Consider the following 21,663-nt stretch of genomic DNA (forward strand, 5'->3'; position numbering starts at 1 on the left):
AACTTTCACGGGAGAGTGCATCAGCCACTTTGTTAGAAGCTCCTGAGATGTGTTGGATGTCGAAATCAAAATCTTGGAGAGCTAAACTCCACCGAAGAAGTTTTTTGTTATTTCCCCAGGTGGTATGAAGCCATTGTAGCACAGCATGGTCGGTTTGCAGGTGGAAACGCCGTCCCCAAACATATGGGCGTAGCTTTTCCAGAGCGTAGACAATGGCATAACATTCTTTTTCACTGACTGACCAGTTGCTTTCCCTCTCAGACAGCTTCTCGCTGAGAAACACTACAGGGTGAAATTCTTGATCTGGTCCTTCCTGCATTAAAACTGCTCCCACACCACGCTTGGACGCATCTGTGGTTAGTAGGAACGGTTTGTCAAACTCTGGGGCCCTTAGTACAGGGTCAGACATGAGTGTCACTTTAAGCTGGTTAAAGGCCTTCTGACACTCTTCAGTCCACTGAACGGCATTTGGCTGTTTCTTTTTGGTTAGGTCTGTCAGTGGGGCGGCGATTTGGCTGTAGTGTGGTACAAATCGCCTGTAATAAGCAGCCAAGCCTAAGAAGGATTGAATCTGTTTCTTTGACTTTGGGACAGGCCACGTTTGGATAGCATCCACTTTGGCCTGTAGGGGGTTGACAGTTCCTTGACCCACCTGGTGTCCAAGGTAAGTCACTCTGTTTAGGCCTATTTGACACTTCTTAGCCTTAACAGTCAGTCCTGCCTCCCTTATGCGCTCAAAGACTTTTTGTAGATGTTCCAGGTGTTCTGCCCACGAATCTGAAAATAAGGCCACATTGTCAAGGTAGGCGACTGCATATTCTCCTAATCCCACTAGGAGACCATCTACAAGTCTTTGGAAGGTGGTAGGTGCATTTCGCAGCCCGAAAGGGAGTATATTAAATTCATACAGCCCGACATGGGTGGTGAAGGCTGATCTTTCCTTGGCGAATTCATCTAGCGGTACCTGCCAGTACTCCTTGGTTAAGTCCAAGGTAGAGATGAACTGGGCCTGTCCCAGTTTCTCTAATAGTTCATCTGTGCGTGGCATTGGATAGTTGTCTGGGCGAGTTACAGCATTTAGCTTATGGTAGTCCACACAAAAACATATCTCCCCATCTGGTTTGGGAACTAGAACCACTGGAGATGCCCATGCACTGCCAGAGGGGCGGATTACCTCCATCTGTAGCATATCCTGGATCTCCCGTTCTATAGCAGTTTTAGCTTGAGGAGACACCGGTAAGGTTGGGCTTTAATTGGGTGAGTATTACCTGTGTCAATGGAGTGGTATGCCCGTTCAGTCAGTCCTGGGGTGGCTGAGAACGTTGGCACGTAGCTAGTGCACAGCTCCTTGATCTGCTGTCTCTGCATATGCCCAAGGGTCATGAGAGGTTCACCTCTTCCACACCACCAGCACTTTTCCCTTCGTAGTCGACACCTTCCAGCCACTCAGTGTCATCTCCTCCCTGGGCTATAAACTGACAAACCTTTAATTCTCTGGAATGAATTAACCCTCCAGCTTTGAAAGTATCTTGTCTCCTCATTGGTCATTTTGGTCAGGTGCCAGCGAGGTTATCTTAGCTTCTTAACCCTTTACAGGTGAAGGGATTTTGCCTCTGGCCAGGAGGGATTTTATAGCACTGCATACAGAAAGGTGGTTACCCTTCCCTTTATATTTATGATACCCTCCTTGATAATCACTGAATTCTTGGCTTCAATGACTTTCTAGAGCAATGAGTTCCACAATCCAAATATGCACTGAATGAAAATGTATTTCCCTTTTCCAGTTCTGAATTTTTTACATTTCAATTTCTTTGAATATCCCTTTGTTGTTAAATTACATGAGGGAAAACAGAAAATCCTGAAATACCTTCTCTAAACCATGCATTATGTTACATATTTTTATCCTGTTCCCTGCTATTGTTTCCTTTCTAAGGTGAACAATCCTAAATCTTTTCACTCTCTCTTTATATGAGTTTTCCCATCCCTTAACATTGTCACCTTTCTCTGGAGCCCCTCTAGTTCTGCAACATCCTTTTTGAGATGGGGTGACATATATGCACATTGTATTCTAAATGGTTGTATACTACTGATTTGTATAATGACAATATATTTCTACATTATTCTCCATCCTGTTCCTGCAGCATCCTAACACCCTGTTTGCTTTTTCTGACCACAATTGCACATTGAGAGGACTTAGCTGAGCTGTCTACAGCAGTGGTCTCCAACCATTCGACGCACAAGATAACTTTTTGAATTTAAGTGCAACCCAGGATCTACCCAGCCCCTTCCCTACAGCCTTGCCCCACTCACTCCATCCCCCCCCTCCTTCTGTCATTCACTCTCCTCTCACTCATTTTCACCGGGCTGGGGAGGGGGCATGGGCTCGGGGCTGGGGCGTTTGGAGTGTGGGAGGGGGCGCCAGGCTGAGCCTGGGGCAGAGGGTTGCAGTGCAGGAGGGGGTGAGGGGTGCAAGCTCTAGGAGGAAGTTCAGGGTGCAGGAGGGGGTTCAGGATGCAGGAGGGAGTATGGAATGCTGGCTCCAGGAAGGGGCTCAGGGCTGGGGTGCGGACTCCCGCCAGGCAGCACTCACCTCAGGCAGCTCCTGGGGGGCAGTGCAGCATAGCTAAGACAGGCACCCTGCTTGTCCCAGCCCCACGCCACTCCCGAAAGGAGCAGACCTTGGGGGGAGTGCAGGGTTCTCTGCACGCTGCTCCTGCCTGCAAGCACTGCCCCTGCAGCTCCCATTTACCAGGAATGGGGAACTGTGGCTAATGGAAGCTGCGGGGGAGGTGCCTGCAGAGAGGGGCAGCTCGCAGAGCCACATGCCCCTTCCTCCCCGGAGCCACACTGGCTGCTTATGGGAGCAGCATGGGGCCAGCACAGGCAGGGAACCTGCCTTAGTGGCATCTCTGCTACACCACTGGACTTTTAGTGGTCGGAGATCATGATCGACTGGGAGAATCTCCAGGATTGACCAGTCAATCGCGATCAATGGGTTGGTGACCAGTGGTCTACAGTAACATCCGGATCCCTTTCCTTGGCTGCTACTGTTAATTTAAAATCCTATGTGATATATGAGTAGTTGAAATGTTTGCCTTCAGTGTGCAGTACTTCGTACTCATCAACACTGAACTCCATCTGACCTCATGGTGCCCATTCACCTAGCTTGTTAGTCTCTCAAATTCCTCAGTTGTCTCTGGACTTGACTAACTTTAGGTTGGTTGGTTGCAAATTTTGCTAACTGATTGATCACTCCCCTTTTCAGATCACTAATACATTAGTGCAAATTCTTGATGTAGCCCACTGTTCACCTTTTCCCATGACAATTTATTCTTACTCAGTTTCCTGCATGAGCCAGCTTTTGATCCATGAAAATGTTGCCTCTCATCCCATTGCTAATTAATTTCTGCAGTAGCCTCTTGCAAGGAACCTTGCCAAAGTCAATTTGGAAGCCCAAATAACTTATGTCAACCATCTCTCCTTTTGACATTTCTTTACTGACATATCCAAATAATTTTAATAGCTTAGTCAGATACTGAAACTGTGCTGGTTAGACACTAACATATCACTATCTGGCAGGTGTTCTATTTTTAATTATAATTTCAACCACATTACCATATATAAAACATAAAGCTATGTGGTATGTACTTTCATGGCTTGCCCCTCCAGCCCTTTAAAAATATATGTACATTTGCTATCCTCAAAATCTTTCTGTAATGTAGCGATTAACAAAAAAACAAAAACAAAAAACTCTCAGATGTATACCATCTAGGCCTTGTGACTTATTTTTTAAAATTATCAGTTTGTTCCAATATCTTGTATTCTGACACCTCAGACTCAGATAGCACCTCATCTTTATTACTAGAAAGGAGGTCCAGTAGAGGAATCTTTCTAACATCCTCTGGCATGAAGGTTAATACAAATAAATCATTTAGGGTCCTTATCCTCCTTAATTGCTCTTTAACCTCTAGTGATACTAAGGACCCACAGATTTTTTCATTCTAATAGAAGCAGGAAGCTAATATATTGTGTTCTCTCTTTAGATATTTACTCTTCAAAATCTATTTTGGCCCTCTTACATATTACCTGCTTTAATTTATGCTTCTAGTGATTGGTTTCTCTATGGTTAGATTTCTGCATTTTGAAGAGTCTCTGGCTCAGATAGCCTTCTAAGCTTGCCATGTAGTCATAGTTTACTTCCTACTTTCCTTGTTCCCTTGTATTCAGAAGCAAGCATACATAGCCCACATATCACACATGCTGTCTTACATGTGGGGCTCCCCACTGTGTATTCTAAAAATATATTGGGCCATTCAACATATTAGCAAAGGAAAATGGGTTACATGTTCAGGGCTGGTTCATCGGATATAAACCAGACACTGTGGCTGAACCTGGATGAAACAGACTCAATCCAAGAAATAAGTGAGAAAATGCTTATCGGTATGGTTGGAAGCAGAGAGTAACTAGGAGAATTGGTAAATATGACATCTCCTTTGCTTGAAGGGATCTGCCTGCTCTTTGTGATACACGTTCACAAGTTTGAGGGCCAGGGCAGGTCCTGAAGTTGGTAGATCTGTTAGGAATAAAGAGATAACAGCAGACAAATACTTTTTTTTAAATCTCTGCTTGGGTGGAAGGTTGCAAATTCACTGTCAGATGTAGACCTCCCTCCCTTTAGAACTTGCTTCCTGCTTTGGTCTGACACAGCCTCAAGTGTGCTGACTTATGGAGCATGCTGTAAGACTCATTTTCTTTCCCAGATTTTTGAGATCAGGATGAGGTAGGAATTTGTTGCCAATAGACTGATGGTAACAAAACAGGGATTCGCCTCCTCCAATTTATAGTTTTTGATTACTTAATATTGGATGAGTACATTTCTACAAATCAAAGTAAGTGACTCGCCTTCTACTAAAAACCTCAGATAGAACACACCAGCAATATAAGCTTTGTTTAGTTCCAGGGGTTAACATGGAAGTGAAGTGAATAATTATTGCCTACTGAAACTGACTGTGGCAAGTGCTTTTGGATTACTCAAATTACACTGTATGACATGCTTTAAAGTTCAACTAAACATTTTCAATGTTAAACGGAAACCTCAACACTTGAGATTTCCAACAGGTGGATTAAATGAGCTGTTCTCCCTGGATTACAAAATATAAAAATGTAATTTTAAGTGTCAAAGGTTTAAAGAGTACATATTTACATAATAAATACGTGTATTTCAATTGTAACTATCTGCAAGTTTATGAATGATATGCATTTGATGAAATAATGTGTGTACTGTTTGTACAATACAGTAATTTGTATGCAAATACCTGCGCCATATCCCTGAATGTTAAAAGATGTGGGAAGTTTATAGAATAAAGTACAAAAAGACCCCCATCAAGGTTTGATTTTCACCTTTAATATGATCATGATTCTTTGTTACTTAATACTTCTGTAAAAAGTTATTACAGGTTTATAGATTATTGCAGTGATTTCTAAGGAAGATTGTCAGCCCTCCAGCTGAAGCTACATATTGTATACATTATTAGTAATTGGCACTATTTACTACAGCATGAAGGACAATACCTTTTAAATAAAGATAAAGCAACATTTATCTGGAAAACATTCAGATTGAAAATGGAGCTTTCCTTCTTACATTACCGTAGCATAGCGATATCCCACAAATTACATTTTGAAAATGCTATTTTCTGAATGGTCACAGAATAAAAAAGTCATGATGAAAATTAACCAGTTTTGTCCAAAAAATGCTATTATGAGCACACTGCAGTTTTTCAGCAAATCTTATGCCAAGCGTCAGAAGGCAAAAGCCTAAAACATAAAAGCTTCCAGTTTGTCTGGCTAGTCCATTCTCCTTGCTCTGGAGTGATCAGTGACCCACACTGCTTTGCTTTAAGACAGTGCACTAATCACTACTACTGTTCTTTGTTGTGGTTGATGCCATCAGGAAGACAAATTCAGGTCCTTAAGATGCAAGTCCTAACAAAAAGCCTCCAACAAATCCACTGGATACTACTATATTCTGTTTGATAAATTCTGTTGACTGAAAAAGAAAATAGTTTTTAGTGATCTGTGTAAAACCATTACACCTAATGGGAACATTTAGTATTTTTATGATTAAATAAGAACAGAGGTTTTTACTATTTTTCAAAACCTGTTAGTTTAGCAGATATAGCACATGCTGGAGTCAGGTATAGTGCACGCTGACTCTGCAGACTTTAACATCACACTTCATTCTTGACTTGTAGCATGGCTCTTATGCCAATACTGGCCTTCTTCTGTGCAGAAACTCTGCACTGTACACTTCCTTTGTAAAAATGTGAGAGCTAGGGTAACACCACTAAACTCATTTCTGTTTTAACCAGACACAGGGAATTAATTATAATTAGATTAATTATAATCTCAAGGTCACTTCTTTCTGATCCACACTTTTGTAATCTTTAATGCTGTAAATCATATACCAGAGGAAAGCATCGTACTATATCAACAGATGTTTGGATACAAGTAGTAACACAATATAATCTGTGGGTTATGACAGGTATGCAAAATAAATGTGATTTACATCTTTACTATGATGTAATCGGCATTTTGTAAACCAACAACATTAGATATTTCAGGCAACAGAGTAGTGTACAATTTTAAAATCAAAGTCATTTGAACACTATTTTCAATTCCTCCGGGGTCCACCCCTCAGCCTGTCAAAAGAGACTGATTAAATTACATCTGATTTAGAGAGCTGTATACCAAGTTTCAGACTGGAATTAAAATTATAAAAACAATTTGGAAATGAAGGTATAATTTTATATAGGTTATGTTGGAGATACCAACATCTTTAACTACAGAGACACCAGTGTGGGCATTGCTATGATTCTCTGCAGCATAACAAACGTCAGACTTCAAGACAAGTAGTCAGAAAAAGCCCATACATCTCCAGGCAAAAAAGACTCACTTTTTCTAATATTCTGTTGGTAAAGGGAAGTCCTCGAATGAGAAGCTATTCCTAAAACTAAATGGGCCTCAGCTATATTAGAAAAATGTTGGTAATTCCTCTTGAGTGCATCAATATTATGCACACCACAGACACGTTTTGGAGAGGGACACTCGCTAAACTGGTTCAAGGAACGAGGTGGACAACTTCATGCAATCTAAAGCATAATTCCCATTACTTGTACATAGGCAAACTTATTCCTCATTTTAAAGTCAATATGAAAACACTTAGGGGTTAATTACTTTTAGTACAGTACTCCACCAGCAATTAGAGATTCTCTGCATTTATTTGGTTGAGAGTATAGCAGGGGACAGTAAAGCCTTGTAGATGGATGTTTGCACCACCAGTCCGTTATCCAGATGTGACAAGAAGCTCAAAGATTACAAACACCTAAGGATTCAATACCAGCTCCAAAATGCTTTTACTTCATTCAAAAAGGGGGAAAGGGTAATTTTTTTCAAAATCATAATTTTGAGCTGCAACACCACCACCAAAAAGCAACTTTATTTTACTCAAGTAAAGTGATAAGCAACCAATATACTGGGATGTTAATTGGCCTTACAGTAGGATGCAAATTCCCAGAACTGGCACATGGCTGTTGTACCTCTCTATTTTATGAAGACAAGCCCTGAAGCCTGATCAGCATAAGGCAAGAAGTAATTGTTATGGTCTGGCATGAGAACAAAAAATCTCACCTGGAAGTGACCATTAATATAACAAATAGGTACTGGGCTGTCCTGCAGGACTGCTAACATTTATTAAAACATAGAACTATGTTCTGTTGATAAGATTGTGTAAGTCTTCCTGAAGAAGCGGGACTATGCTCGCACAAGTTTTCAAATGCTGCCTAGAATTTTAGTTATCAGGCATAACTATGATCAGTGGAAGGCCAGAAACCTCAATCAATGTAATCTTAACCGAAATGAAACAGCACACAGTTCAGAACAATTTTTTAAAAACATCTTACCTCTTCAATGAGGGTGCTGATTTCAGGTGCTGCCCTGTTTGCACGTTTTTTTATCTGCCTTTTTGCTTTGTTTACATCTTTTTCAACTCTCTTCCAGTCAACTTGCACATACCCACTATGACTGGCAATCTAGGGCAATTAAAAAAGTATTAAGTAAGAATAATTACACTAACCAACATCCAAAGAGTCAAATCACACGATGTTTGTGTCTACCCAATTTTAAAAACTGTTTTGGGTTTGCTTTTTCTAGAGAAAGACAACCATAGAAGTTCAGGTCCTTTAATTACAGATGCTACAGATATTGTGTTTTAACATGCCAGAAATTATTTCTGTAATAAATCAAAAATATACTTTGAAAAAGAACTGGCAAGGTTCAATAGATTCTCATTTCTTTCCTTCCTTTTCTACTTTTTATTTTATACTATGCTTGAGATTAATTTACAGGTTAATTTATATAGGTCAATTTATATACTCAATATTTATTACTGCTTTACTTGCTGCAAAACAGAAACTGAAAGCACTTTTATCAAAGGACTAAAAGGCAGCTTTGTTTCATTTTAGTTTCTTTCAGCATCCCTGTTGAAATTTTAATTTAGGACAGGGCGCTCAGAGAATCTATTATCTAAACCTCACACAGAAATAGAGAGAACTATCCTCTTGTCTTTAGTGTTATAAATTGTTCAGCATAATAAGAACCTAATACTATAGGATTCTAGCCCTCTCCACATCACTAAGCCCCAAATAAATGGTACAAGTATCAGTGAATAACATGAACCACTTCTACCATAATGCCAACAAGATATTAGGCAACTAATTATGGGCAAATAGAGGAGCAGTTGCAGACAAGTTCACCCTAACTTTAAAAAACAATCCTCAAACAGCCAAAAAAAAAATCCCACATTTTTTACTATGAATGATTTATCCCTTTCCCCCATATTTTTGTTATTAGGCACTGAACTGTAAACACTTACGCAGCTGTGTAACTTGACACACACAAATAGTCCCACTGAAGTCGATGGGACTACTCACATGAGTAAAGTAATGTACATTTAAGTGGCTGTAGGATGAGGGCCATAGATTGCAAAATTTTTAGGGCAGAGACTGCATTTTCTTGTAAGAGTGGAGAACACATTGTGGACAATGACTTACTACAAATAATTCCTCTTAATTGGAAAACACCACAATTAATCAAGAAAGGAAAATCAAGGCTACAAAGATCTGCAACTGTCTTTTAAACGTTGGGTAAATCAGTCTATATATCCATTAATTATATATATTATCCATAAACTTTATGGGTAAGTTTTGTTTTTAATATGAACTCAAAATCTGAGATTCATCTAGTGAGAAAGTCATACGATGGAACCCTGTTCACAATCTTAAGTATGGGGCCAGGAATAACTCCTCCATGATGTCTTGAACTTAAACACCACATTTTAATTTGAAGTCACTGGGTTCTGCTGAAGTCATTAACTCAAAAGAATCTTCTTAGCTAGATTACCTTGCTGCAGTTACTCGCATGGGCTGTGAACACCTTTGTTATGGAACACAATAAAGAAAATGCAGAAGCAGATGGAATAGGAAGAGCGGACTAAAGAACCAGCTTCTCCAACAGGAAGTTTCACTCACATTAAACCAACCAACATGAGGAAGTGCTTGTTACCATTAAATAGCATTCAGTTAGTTTTACAACAGAAAATGCTTAAAGTTTACCCTGTTCCAGATTCATAAATCTGATACTTAAACAGGCAGCATTACCTACCACACATGTGTATACTTTAACAAGGTGTTTAAAACACTAATTTTTATCATACAGGAGTTAACAAATGAACTAAAAGAAACAGAGAAGGTAAATCTTCCTTTTGAAGACTTAAACTCTAGGGATTAGATCCTCAGATAGTGCCATTAAAAAAAATCACTAGTTTACACACGCTAAGGATCTGACCCAAAATATTTCTACTAAAACTTGTCAGACCTAATGCATTTGCTTAAAGGCAAATTTCCAATATAAAATTCTATTTGCTTTGGCAGTTCTGTTGAATGCCCCTCTCAAACGGTGCACAAAACTGTGAAGTCGGATATTCAACACAAGAATTTGAGAAACCCTCACCTTTTTATCCCCCCGTAGCATTTTGCCCTCTCCTAACTTCATTGAGATGTCCCAGCATGCATCATGCCGCAATATCATAGCTACCACAGAACCTCAGTGAAGTACGTAGACCAGAGTAGGCCAGCTAAATCCTAGTGTTATTTTTGCACCTTGTATGGTTTTCAAAGGTTCCATTTGTTACAGAATCATTTGAGTGAAAACATGAACCCATCAATGGTGTTTTAAATGGAATGAGTCCAAATATGGAAAAGAAATAATAAATAAATTACTACAGATAAAACTTATGATTAAATAACGGCTAACAAAAGATTGACTCAGACACAGACCTTAGTCTAACAAGAGCAAAGAGCAGTAAAAACATTTTGCCACTGAACTGAACAGATATGACTAATATACAGAAGTAAAGGGGCATGCTCCATCAACATCCTCAGATGCCCCAGGAACCTCTCAGACTCTCACTGCTAGGTGGCAACTTTGCATGATTTATTTACATTTCCATCACCACTACAGTCCCATGTAGCAATATTTTATATACAGTGATTCTCTACCTTTAGCCCTTTCCTGCAGGGCCAGGAAAAAACAGAGGTCTCCCTTCTTTGAGATCTTGGCACACATTGGGCTCAGCTAGTCCTAGTTACTCCCTTTCTATAGTTCCTTCCTATGTCCTCCTTACACCCCTCTATTAGTGGACAAATTGGCTGATCAGAGGTCTCCCTTCTTTGAGATCTTGGCACACATTGGGCTCAGCTAGTCCTAGTTACTCCCTTTCTATAGTTCCTTCCTATGTCCTCCTTACACCCCTCTATTAGTGGACAAATTGGCCTGATCAGCCAATTAGCTGATTGATGCCTAAGTGATCAGAGTGTTGGCTCACTTACTAGCTCCCAGCACTCTGTCTCAAGAAACAGATCTTTCAAGTGACAAAGTGCTTTAAAAAAACCCCCAAAATAAACAAACAAAAAAACCTAACCCAAAGTCACTTTTCAGAGGGGAACCACATTTTAAGGATTTGGCATGTTTCTCCATAGTTCTCCCTACTATAAGGAACCAGTTAATCTAAAGGCTATAAAACAGGGGTGGGCAAATTACGGCCCACGGGACCGTCCTGCCAAGCCCCTGAGCTCCTGGCCAGGGAGGCTAGTCCCCAGCCTCTCACCCGCTGTCCCCCAACCCCTGCAGCCATGCCACTGTGCGAGCTGCGCAGCTTGTGCCCACCCACCTCCCAGGCTTTCAAATAAGCCTGTCCTGCCGCTCTGAGTGGCATGGTAAGGGTAAGGGGGGGGGCGCGGTTGGATGGGATGGAGGTGGGGGGGGGGTGCACGGTCAGGAGACAGGGAACAGGGGAGGTTGGATGGGAGGAGTCCTGGGGGGGGACAGGCAGCATGGGGGTTGGATAGGGGATGGGGTCCGGGGGGGGGGGGGCAGTTAGGGACGGGGGTCCTGGAAGGGGGCGGTCAGGGGACAAGGAGTGGGGGAGGGATGGATGGGTCAGGGGTCCCTGTGGGGCTGTCAGGGGGTGGGGGTGTGGATAGGGTGTCGGGGCAGTCAGGGGACATGGGGCAGGGGGTTTTGGATAGGGTGTGGGGTCCCGGGGGGGGCCGGTTAGGGGCGCGGGGGGTCCCAGGAGGGGGCGGGAAGTGGGAGGGGATGGGGCCAGGCTGTTTGGGGAGGCACAGCCTTCCCTACTGGCCTCCATACCATTTCGCAACCCCGATGTATCCCTCGGGCCAAAAAGTTTGCCCACCCCTGCTATAAAAGGAAAGATGTTAAGTTTGATACTGTTTGTTATGAGAAATGAATTTTTTATTAGTTGCTTTTATTTTTCCAGTGCCTATATATTATAGTGGACTTGAACTGGCCTTGTATCAGGCACATTAGGAGAATTTACTCTTTCTACAAAAAATAATACACAATTAATCATATTAAATTGTTCAAAATATCCAACTTCCATGATATTTGATGAGGATAATAAGGTCTTTACTTATAAAAGCCATGCCTATTCCTTAACGGATTCTTTTCCTTCTCTCTCCCCCACGCTACAAGACTACTTTTTAATAGGATCAGTTGTAATGTTGCTAATTGAACTAGCCTGTTTTCAGAATTTGACTTACTATCTGCTACCTGCGACAAACCACGTAATATATTTTGTTTTTCATTTCCAACTAGATCCCTTGAAATCAATTTAATATACACTAAAAGAAAAGTTAGGTTTTTCTCGAATCTCAAAAACTAAACAAATAGGACTCTACTTGAGTACCCTACCCAAAAAACAGGACCCCTTCTTGTTCCAGTGGATTCCACTGATACCTGTAACTTCTCAACATTTTGCATTAACAAAACTTGAAACTTCAAGGAAACTTGAAAAAAAAGTTAATTTCTAGTCACCTGCTGAAAACCCTTGAACCTGTTCGATGAATGCATTCAGCATATATTCCTGAATTAAAGTGAATTTACACTGTGTATTTACAGAGGATTTTTAAATGAAAATACTTTAAAGACTAGAAACGTAATTAGACCACCATTCAATTTATGACTAATCTTTAATATGCAAAGTACCTAGAATTAAATGACTAAGACATTTACTTCTAGCAGAATCTGATCTGAATCAAAGATGGAGACAACTGAACCTAAATGTACAACTGAAGTATAATAGTTCTACCCTGTCCAACCCTCCCCTCATAAATTTCCTTATCAGATATTTTCCACAGGAAAGGCCAACACACACACAAAAATCAAGATATACATAAATGGATACAATAAGTCCTCACTTAACATTGTAGTTATGTTCCTGAAAAATGCGACTAAGTGAAACGATGTTAAGTGAATCCAATTTCCCCATACGAATTAATGTAAATAAGGGGATTAGGTTCCAGGGAATTTTTTTTTGCCAGACAAAAGGCATTATATACATTTTACACAAGCAATTTAATACAGTAACTCCCCACTTAATGTCCTCTCACTTAACCTCCACCCCTTCGCCCAATCCTCCACCCTTAACCCGCCTCTTCTCCACCTCCTCCCCCTTTACTCCGCAAGCAGTGTCCTCGCTCCTCCCCCCTCCTCCCAGCAGCAATCAGCTGGTTTGCGGCATTCAGGAGGCTGGGGAGGAATGGGGGAGGCTGCGCACTGCGTCCTTGCTCCTCCCCTCAGCCTCCTGAATGCTGCAAGACAGCTGATTGCCTTGGGCAGGAGGAGTAGGGGGAAGGCCCTGATCCGCGAGGTCCGCCAGTGGGTGGGAGGGCGTAGGGCAGCTAATAGGGGGGTTGCCAGCTGTGAACAAAGCAAGAGGCCAAACGACATGATAGGAGAGCACTGCACAACTTTAAATGGGCATGTTCTGTAATGGAGCAGGGACATAACACTGAAACAACGTTAGGCGAGAGGACGTTAAGTGGGGAGTTACTGTGCAGCAAACCTGTTTTCCCCATTTGTATATAGGCTCTTTAGTGATTTACAAGCTTTTTGTTTCTTTTTTTAATTCAAAATTTGTGAGACACAAATTGATAAGGCTAGCCAAGTGGTAGAATGTTGTACTGCTAAGCAGGAAAAGCCAGTTCTGAAACCCAAACCCATGCTCTTCTGGATAAATGGAATTTAAATATTTAAGTACAATGAGCACTCCTAAACCCCACAGGTTGTGCCTACACAAAGAATTGAATCATTCCCAACTGATCCAGAGGTGTACGGCACTGGTTTAAGGCAAAGAATTCAGTGTATCCATGCTAGTCAGATTGACTGTGCACCATCTCCATATTTGGGTTATTCTAAACCATTTCGGAAGCAACACCCTTGGGATACATGGGCACAACTCACAGCAACAGTCAGTCTTAGATATTTCAAAAGGTCATCAGTAGCGAGAGAGACATTTTTGGGAAAACTATCAGAACCGTTTCAGTTTGACCCATTTCAGTGTTGTCCCCACTGGTGCTAAAATGGATCAGATAGAAACATTTCTCAGACCTGCTGAAAACCCACACCATTTTTGGAACACATATAAACTAACAAGTACCTATGTGTGAGAACACCACAACACTTAACAAGGATCTAGGGGAATCAAGTAAAAAGTAAAAGTTGCTAGTGGATGGAAGTGACCTCACAGCACAACAACATTTTGGCTAATTAAGGAGCAGCACTTACAGGTCCCATACTAATAAATAAAAGAAAAGTGGGAGAGGTTTTTCAGAAACTTCAAGGACTCTGTTAGTGAGAAGACTGTCCAGTCTTTAAAATGGTGGGTATAAATTTTGAATGAACCTACTGGTTCATTACTAGGCTCTCAGTTCACTTCCTCTGAAGTGACCTGGAGAAAATGGATTAGGCCACATGTCATTCTGAGATGGGGCGGGACAGTGACCATAATTAACCACTGGAACAGCTTTCCAAAGCATGTGGTAGATTTTCCACCACTCAAAGTCTTTAAATCAAAATTTGAGGTCTTTCTAAAATGTATGTTCTTGCTCAATCCCAAATCATTGGATATAATGCAGGAGGTCAGACTAGGTGATAAAATTATTATTTTGTCCTCAAAAACCTATTAATCTGCCCTACAGTAGAGCTGAGGAGGTGAGAACAGTTGGGCAGGGAGAAAGCTGTGGAGCCGGGAGAGGTCAGAGGAAGCTGCTGCTGAGGAAAAGGTAATATAACTAGCAACACTAGTGCTAAGGGAAAGGCTACTCTCAAAAGTAGGCCAGAGAGCTGAGCTAGCAGCAGATGAAGAAAAGGAAACAAAATGTGGAAGGAGTCTCAAATAAATGCTGGAGGAGGCAACCTGTCCACAGTTATTCTTATATTAAGAACTCCTAATGCAATTATTTGTATCAGTTTTTTACGTCTTCAACATTACAATAATAATAAACTAGACACCTAGACTATGATTGTCAAAGGAGTCTAATTCACTCAGGTACCTTTGAGATTCCATCCCCGTTAACAGAAAATAAAGATTGCTTACATTCCTTGATCTCTGCAGTGGTAATTTTATAATCAATTTGCTAAGTCTGGCAAGATCAACTCAAAAATAGTATTTCAATTTCTGCATTACGGTTTTCATTCTTTCAGCTCACTTGAAACTATTTTTATTTTAAAATATTTGATTATTCCTTTTTGTTATAACATTTCTGATCAATAGCTTTTAAAAACTGAATGTAAAACTAAGTAAAAATATACTGCTGCTGTGCTGGTATTTTTCTATTAAGTGCTAAGGCTAATATAAGAAATAGATATGGAACTCACCTTCCCCTTCCCAACCCAAGTATAAGCCAGTTGCTGAGTTTTTTCCATATAATTCAAATATAAAACATTCCCTAAATATTAAAATATGAAATTCTATATACCTGAAGTAGAAGAAATCCACCACCTACTGCAGTTGCTGCAAGTTTTCCAACTTTCTGGAACAAAAATCCTGCACACCTTAGAAGACCCAAAAAAACAACATTCCAATAAAGTTAAGTTTGTCTGGCCCACAGTGCCACTTTTCAGAATTTTCATATTAAACCCTACTAAAATTTTGGATTGCTAAAATGACAGAGTTTCACTTTCCTATTTCTTACTCTGTAGCCTGCAATTTATGAGAAATTATAGATTTATGTAATACAAACACTTTTCAGTGACTTAGATGAAGCATAAGTCTAGATCAGAAAGGGCGTTATCAACTAATGGTTATTTGATGTTCTCTGGAAATTGAGTTGGTAGCTTCAGGCCTTGTCTACACAAAATAATTTAATTAAATTGCATCACTTTAACTGGTACAATCAGTTAAAACATTACAACCCCCTTAGTGCCAACAATTATATCAGAATAAAGGTGCTTTTATAGATATATCTATTCTGGTAGGGAAGGAGAAATAAGCTATACTGGTTAAAGGGACTTTTGTACCAATATAACTGCATCCACAGTAGGGGCTATACCGATTTAACTATTTCAGTAAAAAAACAAGACCACCACACACACACCCCAACAAAATAATTAAATCAGCACAAAAATTGCATGTGGACAAGGTCCTAGTCTATTTTCGAGTGGAGAAAAGCTTCCTTTCTATTTAACATTCTTGTTGGCACACTCTGAGATGAGTCTACCACCTTGTCAGTTCTAGCGCTGGCCTGTGTGTGCCGGGACTGAGGTATTTTTGTAGGGCTGTTATAAACAGGTTTCACTGTCACTCCACAAACTGCACCTGTTTTATAGAAAAGATACTTCCATTTCTAGATTCCTCAATTTGGCACTTTTCATGATTTTGGCACTAAACTCCCATTACACTTTGTTCTAAAAACTCCAAAGGCTATTGTACATTTATCTATTATTTATAAAAACTGTAGGGAGACACAGACAGGTTAAAAATCATATTGAAACTACTAATTCCCCAACTCTATTATTAAACACCTCATATTATTTAAACAATTTTAAAATAATAATGGTCTTTTCACCATTTATGCTCTTTTGTTTGTTTTTACACTGCACTCAGCTTGTACAATAGAGATTCATTTCACTTTCATTTAGCCCATTTTACTTTCAGGTTCCCGTGTATTTGCATTTTAAACATAATAGCATTGTTTAAATCCAAAAATATCTGTTTTCATTAACTTAAAAAGTGTTGTCATATAATATTAATGTTTTAACATTAGAACTTAAGTTAATACTTTGTACTTATGGTTGTAAACTTTTTTTTAAAACAGAATACTCAGATAAAATGTCTTTTTTAGCTGAGGTGATATAACACAACTTCACATTTCACTATCTGTAAAAACTGCATAGAAGTTGTTCAATTTCAAGTGGCTTTTGTTTTAAACAAAAAAACATCTTCACCTAAAAAAAAAAAATGTATTTGGGGCCCTTGACTAAGTCTGCCCCACATTTCTTCTGACCTGTTTTACATGCAAGTCTTATTCACAGTAACAAAACAAACAGGCCTCATGTCTGTATTATAACAAATAAAATATGCTACTCATTAGTAACACTAGCATTATATACAGTAATTTCCCATTTGTTTGTTAAAGAAATGATCTTAAGAGTTCTGTCACTTCTTCAAAGCTCTTTTGCAATAACTGGCAAGTTCTTTCCTTATCTCTTGAATTTACAGTTATTAATTAGGAAACCATGCAAGCTCAAACAGTTTATCACTTCGAATGATACAGAACAGTCAAGAATTTAAGAACAGTCAAATGCATGGCACGATAATCAAAAGTGATCCTCTCTCACCAACCAGTCACTCCGCCCATTACAATCTGAGTGGCTACAGAATACTTTTCTACAATTGGTCCAGAATTTCGGCCAAACACACGATTCCACCAATGGTGACGCCTTGCGTAGTCTGTTAAATCCAATACTTCATACGAATCATCATCACTGTCGTGCTCTTTAAAAAAATAAAAATAAAAAATAACATAGGTGATTCTCCTTTTAGTGAGTGTTCAAAGCAAGTTATAAAAGCATTAGTTCTGAGCTTCTCAACTGTAAGTAGTTCAGTACAAAAGTCTCAGCCATCTTTTTAAAATTTTGAGGTAAATACAGGTCAACAGGCTGGTAAATTAAGAAGATACACACATAAAACTATGGTATTATCACATTATTATCAGTTGCAATCAATACTTAATGGTCTTGAATACTTAAAATGGAGGGCAAGTGACTCAAACAACAGAAACAGCAGCCCCAACAAGCTAGCACTGAACTTTCCTGTTACCAGGTCACTAGTAGTAAGTAGCTGCAACTACAAACTGTCCACTTGTTTATTACAGAGGGGACAGAAACATCAAATAAGGATTATTTGTCTTAGGCCTGGTCTACACAGTTTTTGTACTAGTATTATGATGGTTAGGGGTGTGATCATTTTTAACCCAAATAGCTATAGTTTTACACCCCCTGCTGTGGATACAACTGTACCTGTATAAATGTGTATAGTTTACTTCCCTTCTTGTTCAGGAACACCTTCACCAATATAAAGCACCTTTACATCGGTATAACTGTGTCCACACTAGAGAGAACTATATCAGCTAAAAGTTGTACCACAGTTGTGTTTAGACAAGCCTAAAGGGAAAGGAAGCAAGCTATGGAAATTATTTCACCCTCGCCCCAACACTGCAAAGTACCTTGTAAATTTAACCTCTTGTCTTTAATGGCTTTGAATAAGGCCCTAAATGGCAAGTCTATTCATTCCTCTCCTTTCTTGACTGTGCTAGGATTTCCGGGGGCATTTGTTGAATACTTGACATTTCGGTGGCACACTTTATCTGAAGATCTGACCTTGCATTAAACACCGTCATGCCCTGCAGCCCTGATCCTCCCAAGCAGCCGGGCTGCAGGGGACCTAAGGGCTGCTCCCATCCCATCCGATGAAGTGAGCTGTAGCTCACGAAAGCTTATGCTCTAATAAATTGGTTAGTCTCTAAGGTGCCACAAAAGTACTCCTTTTCTTTTCTTTTTGCGAATACAGACTAACACGGCTGTTACTCTGAATCCCATCCCACAGACGAGGAAGCGACGGGGGCCGCACACTGAGCCCCAGGGACCTCGCGAGCGACTCCGTTGTCGCAACAAGGACGGAACCCAGGAGTCCCGGCCCCGAGCCCCGCCCGGCAGCTTCCACCCCAGGGGCAGCCACTTCCCGGCAGGACGCGGCGGCAGCAGCGCATCCCCCGAGCCGGGCGCTTCCTCCCAACCCGCCCCCGCCCTGCAGCCACCACGGGCCGCCCCCGCCAAGCCCCGCCCCGGCCGGGGCACGGGGGCGCTCGGGGCAGAGAAGCTCCCACTAGGGGGCCCGGCTGAGGCGGGAACGAGTCTCCCCGCGAGGGGACCGGGCCGCGCCGCGCCCCCGGGAGACTCACTCACCCGAGGCGGAGCGAGGCCTCCGAGCCGCCATGTTAGCGACTGTTTACTGGGGGCTGGAGCGGAGCGGAGCGGAGCGGAGCGGCGCCGCTCTGCGCCGCCAGACGCCGCGCTCTATGCTCCCGCCGCTCCGCTCGGCTGAGCGCGAGGCCAACGCAGACCGCTCTACGAATAGCGGCGCCGGGCCTCGCCGCCGGCCGGAGGGGTGCGGGGTGGCGTCACCGCCACCTCTGCCCCGGGGGGTTGTGGGGATTGTAGTTCTGCTGGCTGGTCCTGTGCGCCGCTGCGGCTGTGAGGGGAGTTCCCGGCTGTGGGCGCCTTGCGAGCCCCGCCCTGCGCGGGGGCCGACAGCGCTGCGCCCAGTTACGAGCCCTCTCGCGCCCTTCCCCCCCCCCCCCCCCCCCCCCCCAGCAGGGATGCCAACAGCTGCGGGGGGTCCCTCCCAGCCGCCATGTCCCCGCGCGGCCAGCCCCAGGCACTCACAAGCGCTGGGGGCGGGCCCGGCCCCCCCTCCCGAGCCATGTCACGCGCCGCGGCACGCTCGGGCTGCCTCGGGCGCGCCCGCGGGCGTTTGCTCCCTCGGGGCAGCCGGTCCCACAGGGAGGCGGCAGGGCGGGGTGCCAACTTTCTAACCCGGCGAAACCGAACAGCCCTGTCCCGCCCCTTTCCGGGGGCCCCGACCCCGCTCACGACATTCCCCCGCCCTCCCTCGCTTTCACCGGGGTGGGGCTGGGGATAAAGGGTTCAGGGGGCGGGGCGGGTGGGGGCAAGGGCTCTAAGTGGGGGGCGTGGGCTCGGGGGTGGGGCCGGAAATGAGGGGTTCAGGGGGCAGGAGGGGGGTCAGGGCTGGGGGTTGGGACGTGAGCTTATCTCGGGTGGCTCCCTGTCAGCAGTGCAGCGGGGGGTGGGGGCTAAGGCAGGCGCCATGCCTGTCCTGGCACCACGCTGAGCCCTGGAAGCGGCCAGCTGCAAGTCCAGGTCCTCGGCCGGGGCAGTGGGGAGGGGGCAGGAAGCTCCGTGTGCTGTTTTGGCCGCAGGCACTTCCCATGCCCCAATGGCCGGTTCTCGGTCAATGGAAGGGCAGAGCCGATGCTTGTGGTGGGGGCAGCGCGTGGAGCCCTGTGGACCCCCTGCCATGGAGCCGGCCCTGCTGGCCGCTTCCACGGCGCAGCGCGTTGCCAGAACAGGTAGCGACTACCCTGCCTTAGCCCAGCAGCACCACTGACCGGACTTTTAACGGCCTTTTGACCAGCACCTGGTCACCCTAGGCAGGGTGGGTCACGGGCTCACAGCAGAGGGGGGGCCCTGGTGGTGGAGAATCAGCCGGCACCAAGTTGGGATTTGCAGGGCTAGGCTGGAGGGTGCCTGCCTAGGTGATCAGGCGGGCAGCCCCCTGGGTAGGGCAAGAAGGAGGAGGTAGGGGAGGAGAAAGAGGGTGGGCCTATGATTTTGGCCTCTCCCCTGAATGAAATTGAGGTGAGTAATCTAAAAAAAAAGACAAAATGCAGTTGATGGATCAAGGTAGTAAATAGTTTGGGACTCGCTGATCTAAGGTGACCGTGATCACGCTTTCAAGCTTTACACCGTACAATTTTTTTTTTTTTATTAAGATGAAATTGCCTCATCACCAGAGCCCAGGATAAAATTTCCAAAGTTGGATTCTGGCAGCAACAAGGCCCAATCAAACTCCCCAGCATTGCCAACTCTCCCAGTTTTTTCCACAGGTGACAGGATTTTGGCTGGGGCAAAGATGCCAGAAGTTCCAGCACAGTCTTTAGCAAGTTTGAGCCCTGCCTGGGTGAAAACCCATCTGCTTGGCTGGTTGTCCAGCCTGCCAGCCTCCTGGGGCAGAGCAACCAATCAGAGCTGCTGCAGGCAGAGTGCTCTGCCTCCCCTCTGTAAGGCCAAGCAAGCCATTCTCACTGGAGAGGAGGGAGCAGAAAGATTACAGTAGGTGAGGGTAGCTCTGCTCCCTCCCCTCCCATGAGCAATGAGACAGCTCTTCTGCTGCACCCAGCCTGGGAAGGGGCAGAGGAGGGTGAACAGCCCCTGGAGGTCCACCCCAGCCTGGGAAAAAGGGATCCTGCTGCAGCCCTCAAACCTGGGAGTTAGGAATGGAGAAACAGAGGTGAAGCTGAATTGAAGGGGTGGGTGTTGGTGGTGTTGGCCTGTTGGGGTGTGGGAGATGGGCTGAACTGACATGGGGCCGGGTGGGGGGAAGCTCCTGTGGCAGGGGCCAAAATCACTTTCCCCAATACATTTGGGAGCATGGGAAACACTAAATTGTACCCTTACTTGCACAATGGGGATGGGCAGGGGAAATTCAAAACTCAAAAGACAGACCAAAATATCTTTTGATAAAAACCTCATGGTTTTGGGGGGTGGCAACATTTTTTAGCATCTGACTTACGATTTTTAATCTTTTGAGGTTGGCAATACTTATGGATAGTACCATGCCCAGTTGTCTGGGCTCCTGTGGCATAGAGACCCATACCCCTTGAGTGGAGACAATGAATTTGCTGGTGACTGCCTTTATGATACAGTGCAATGGCTCACCATGGTCCATGCAAGAGGTAGAGATGCAGACACAATCTTAGCAGCTCCAGAAGCAAAACAATTGTGTTAGTTGCTGTTTTGATAAATAACCCTAGGAAGACAAAAATCAAACTTTTCATCTGTTTCTGGTGTTACTAGATTTGGAGGATTCATGCTGGAGGCAGTGTGGCCCAGGGGATAAAGTTGGAACTAAGAGCAGGAGCCCTGGTTTTAATCATGTCTCTGAGA

The 21,663-nt window shown here is 43.3% G+C and overlaps 1 protein-coding gene across 1 annotated transcript; it reads right to left on the reverse strand.

Annotated features, from left to right (window-relative positions):
* Positions 1-5,384: 5,384 nt before the first annotated feature.
* FUNDC1 (FUN14 domain containing 1) lies at positions 5,385-19,236 on the reverse strand. Its single transcript, XM_073358928.2, has 5 exons — positions 18,883-19,236; positions 17,257-17,413; positions 15,396-15,471; positions 7,959-8,087; positions 5,385-6,046 (listed from the first exon to the last, which is right to left on the reverse strand). Exons 1-5 carry the CDS (start codon positions 18,911-18,913, stop codon positions 5,969-5,971), a joined length of 471 nt encoding a protein of 156 aa, XP_073215029.1. The 5' UTR covers positions 18,914-19,236; the 3' UTR covers positions 5,385-5,968.
* Between the last annotated feature and the right edge of the window lie 2,427 nt (positions 19,237-21,663).

Source organism: Lepidochelys kempii, chromosome 1 (genome assembly GCF_965140285.1).
Source record: "Lepidochelys kempii isolate rLepKem1 chromosome 1, rLepKem1.hap1, whole genome shotgun sequence".
Taxonomy (NCBI): Eukaryota; Metazoa; Chordata; order Testudines; family Cheloniidae; genus Lepidochelys; species Lepidochelys kempii.

Excerpts from the sequence above, each read along its gene's own strand:
- FUNDC1 (XM_073358928.2), bottom strand. The coding sequence starts at position 18,913 with ATGGCGGCTCGGAGGCCTCGCTCCGCCTCGG. Across the intron at positions 17,414-18,882 it reads GAGGCCTCGCTCCGCCTCGG|AGCACGACAGTGATGATGAT; the intron begins GTGAGTGAGTCT and ends ATTTTTTTAAAG. Across the intron at positions 6,047-7,958 it reads TCAGCACCCTCATTGAAGAG|TCAACAGAATTTATCAAACA; the intron begins GTAAGATGTTTT and ends TTTCTTTTTCAG.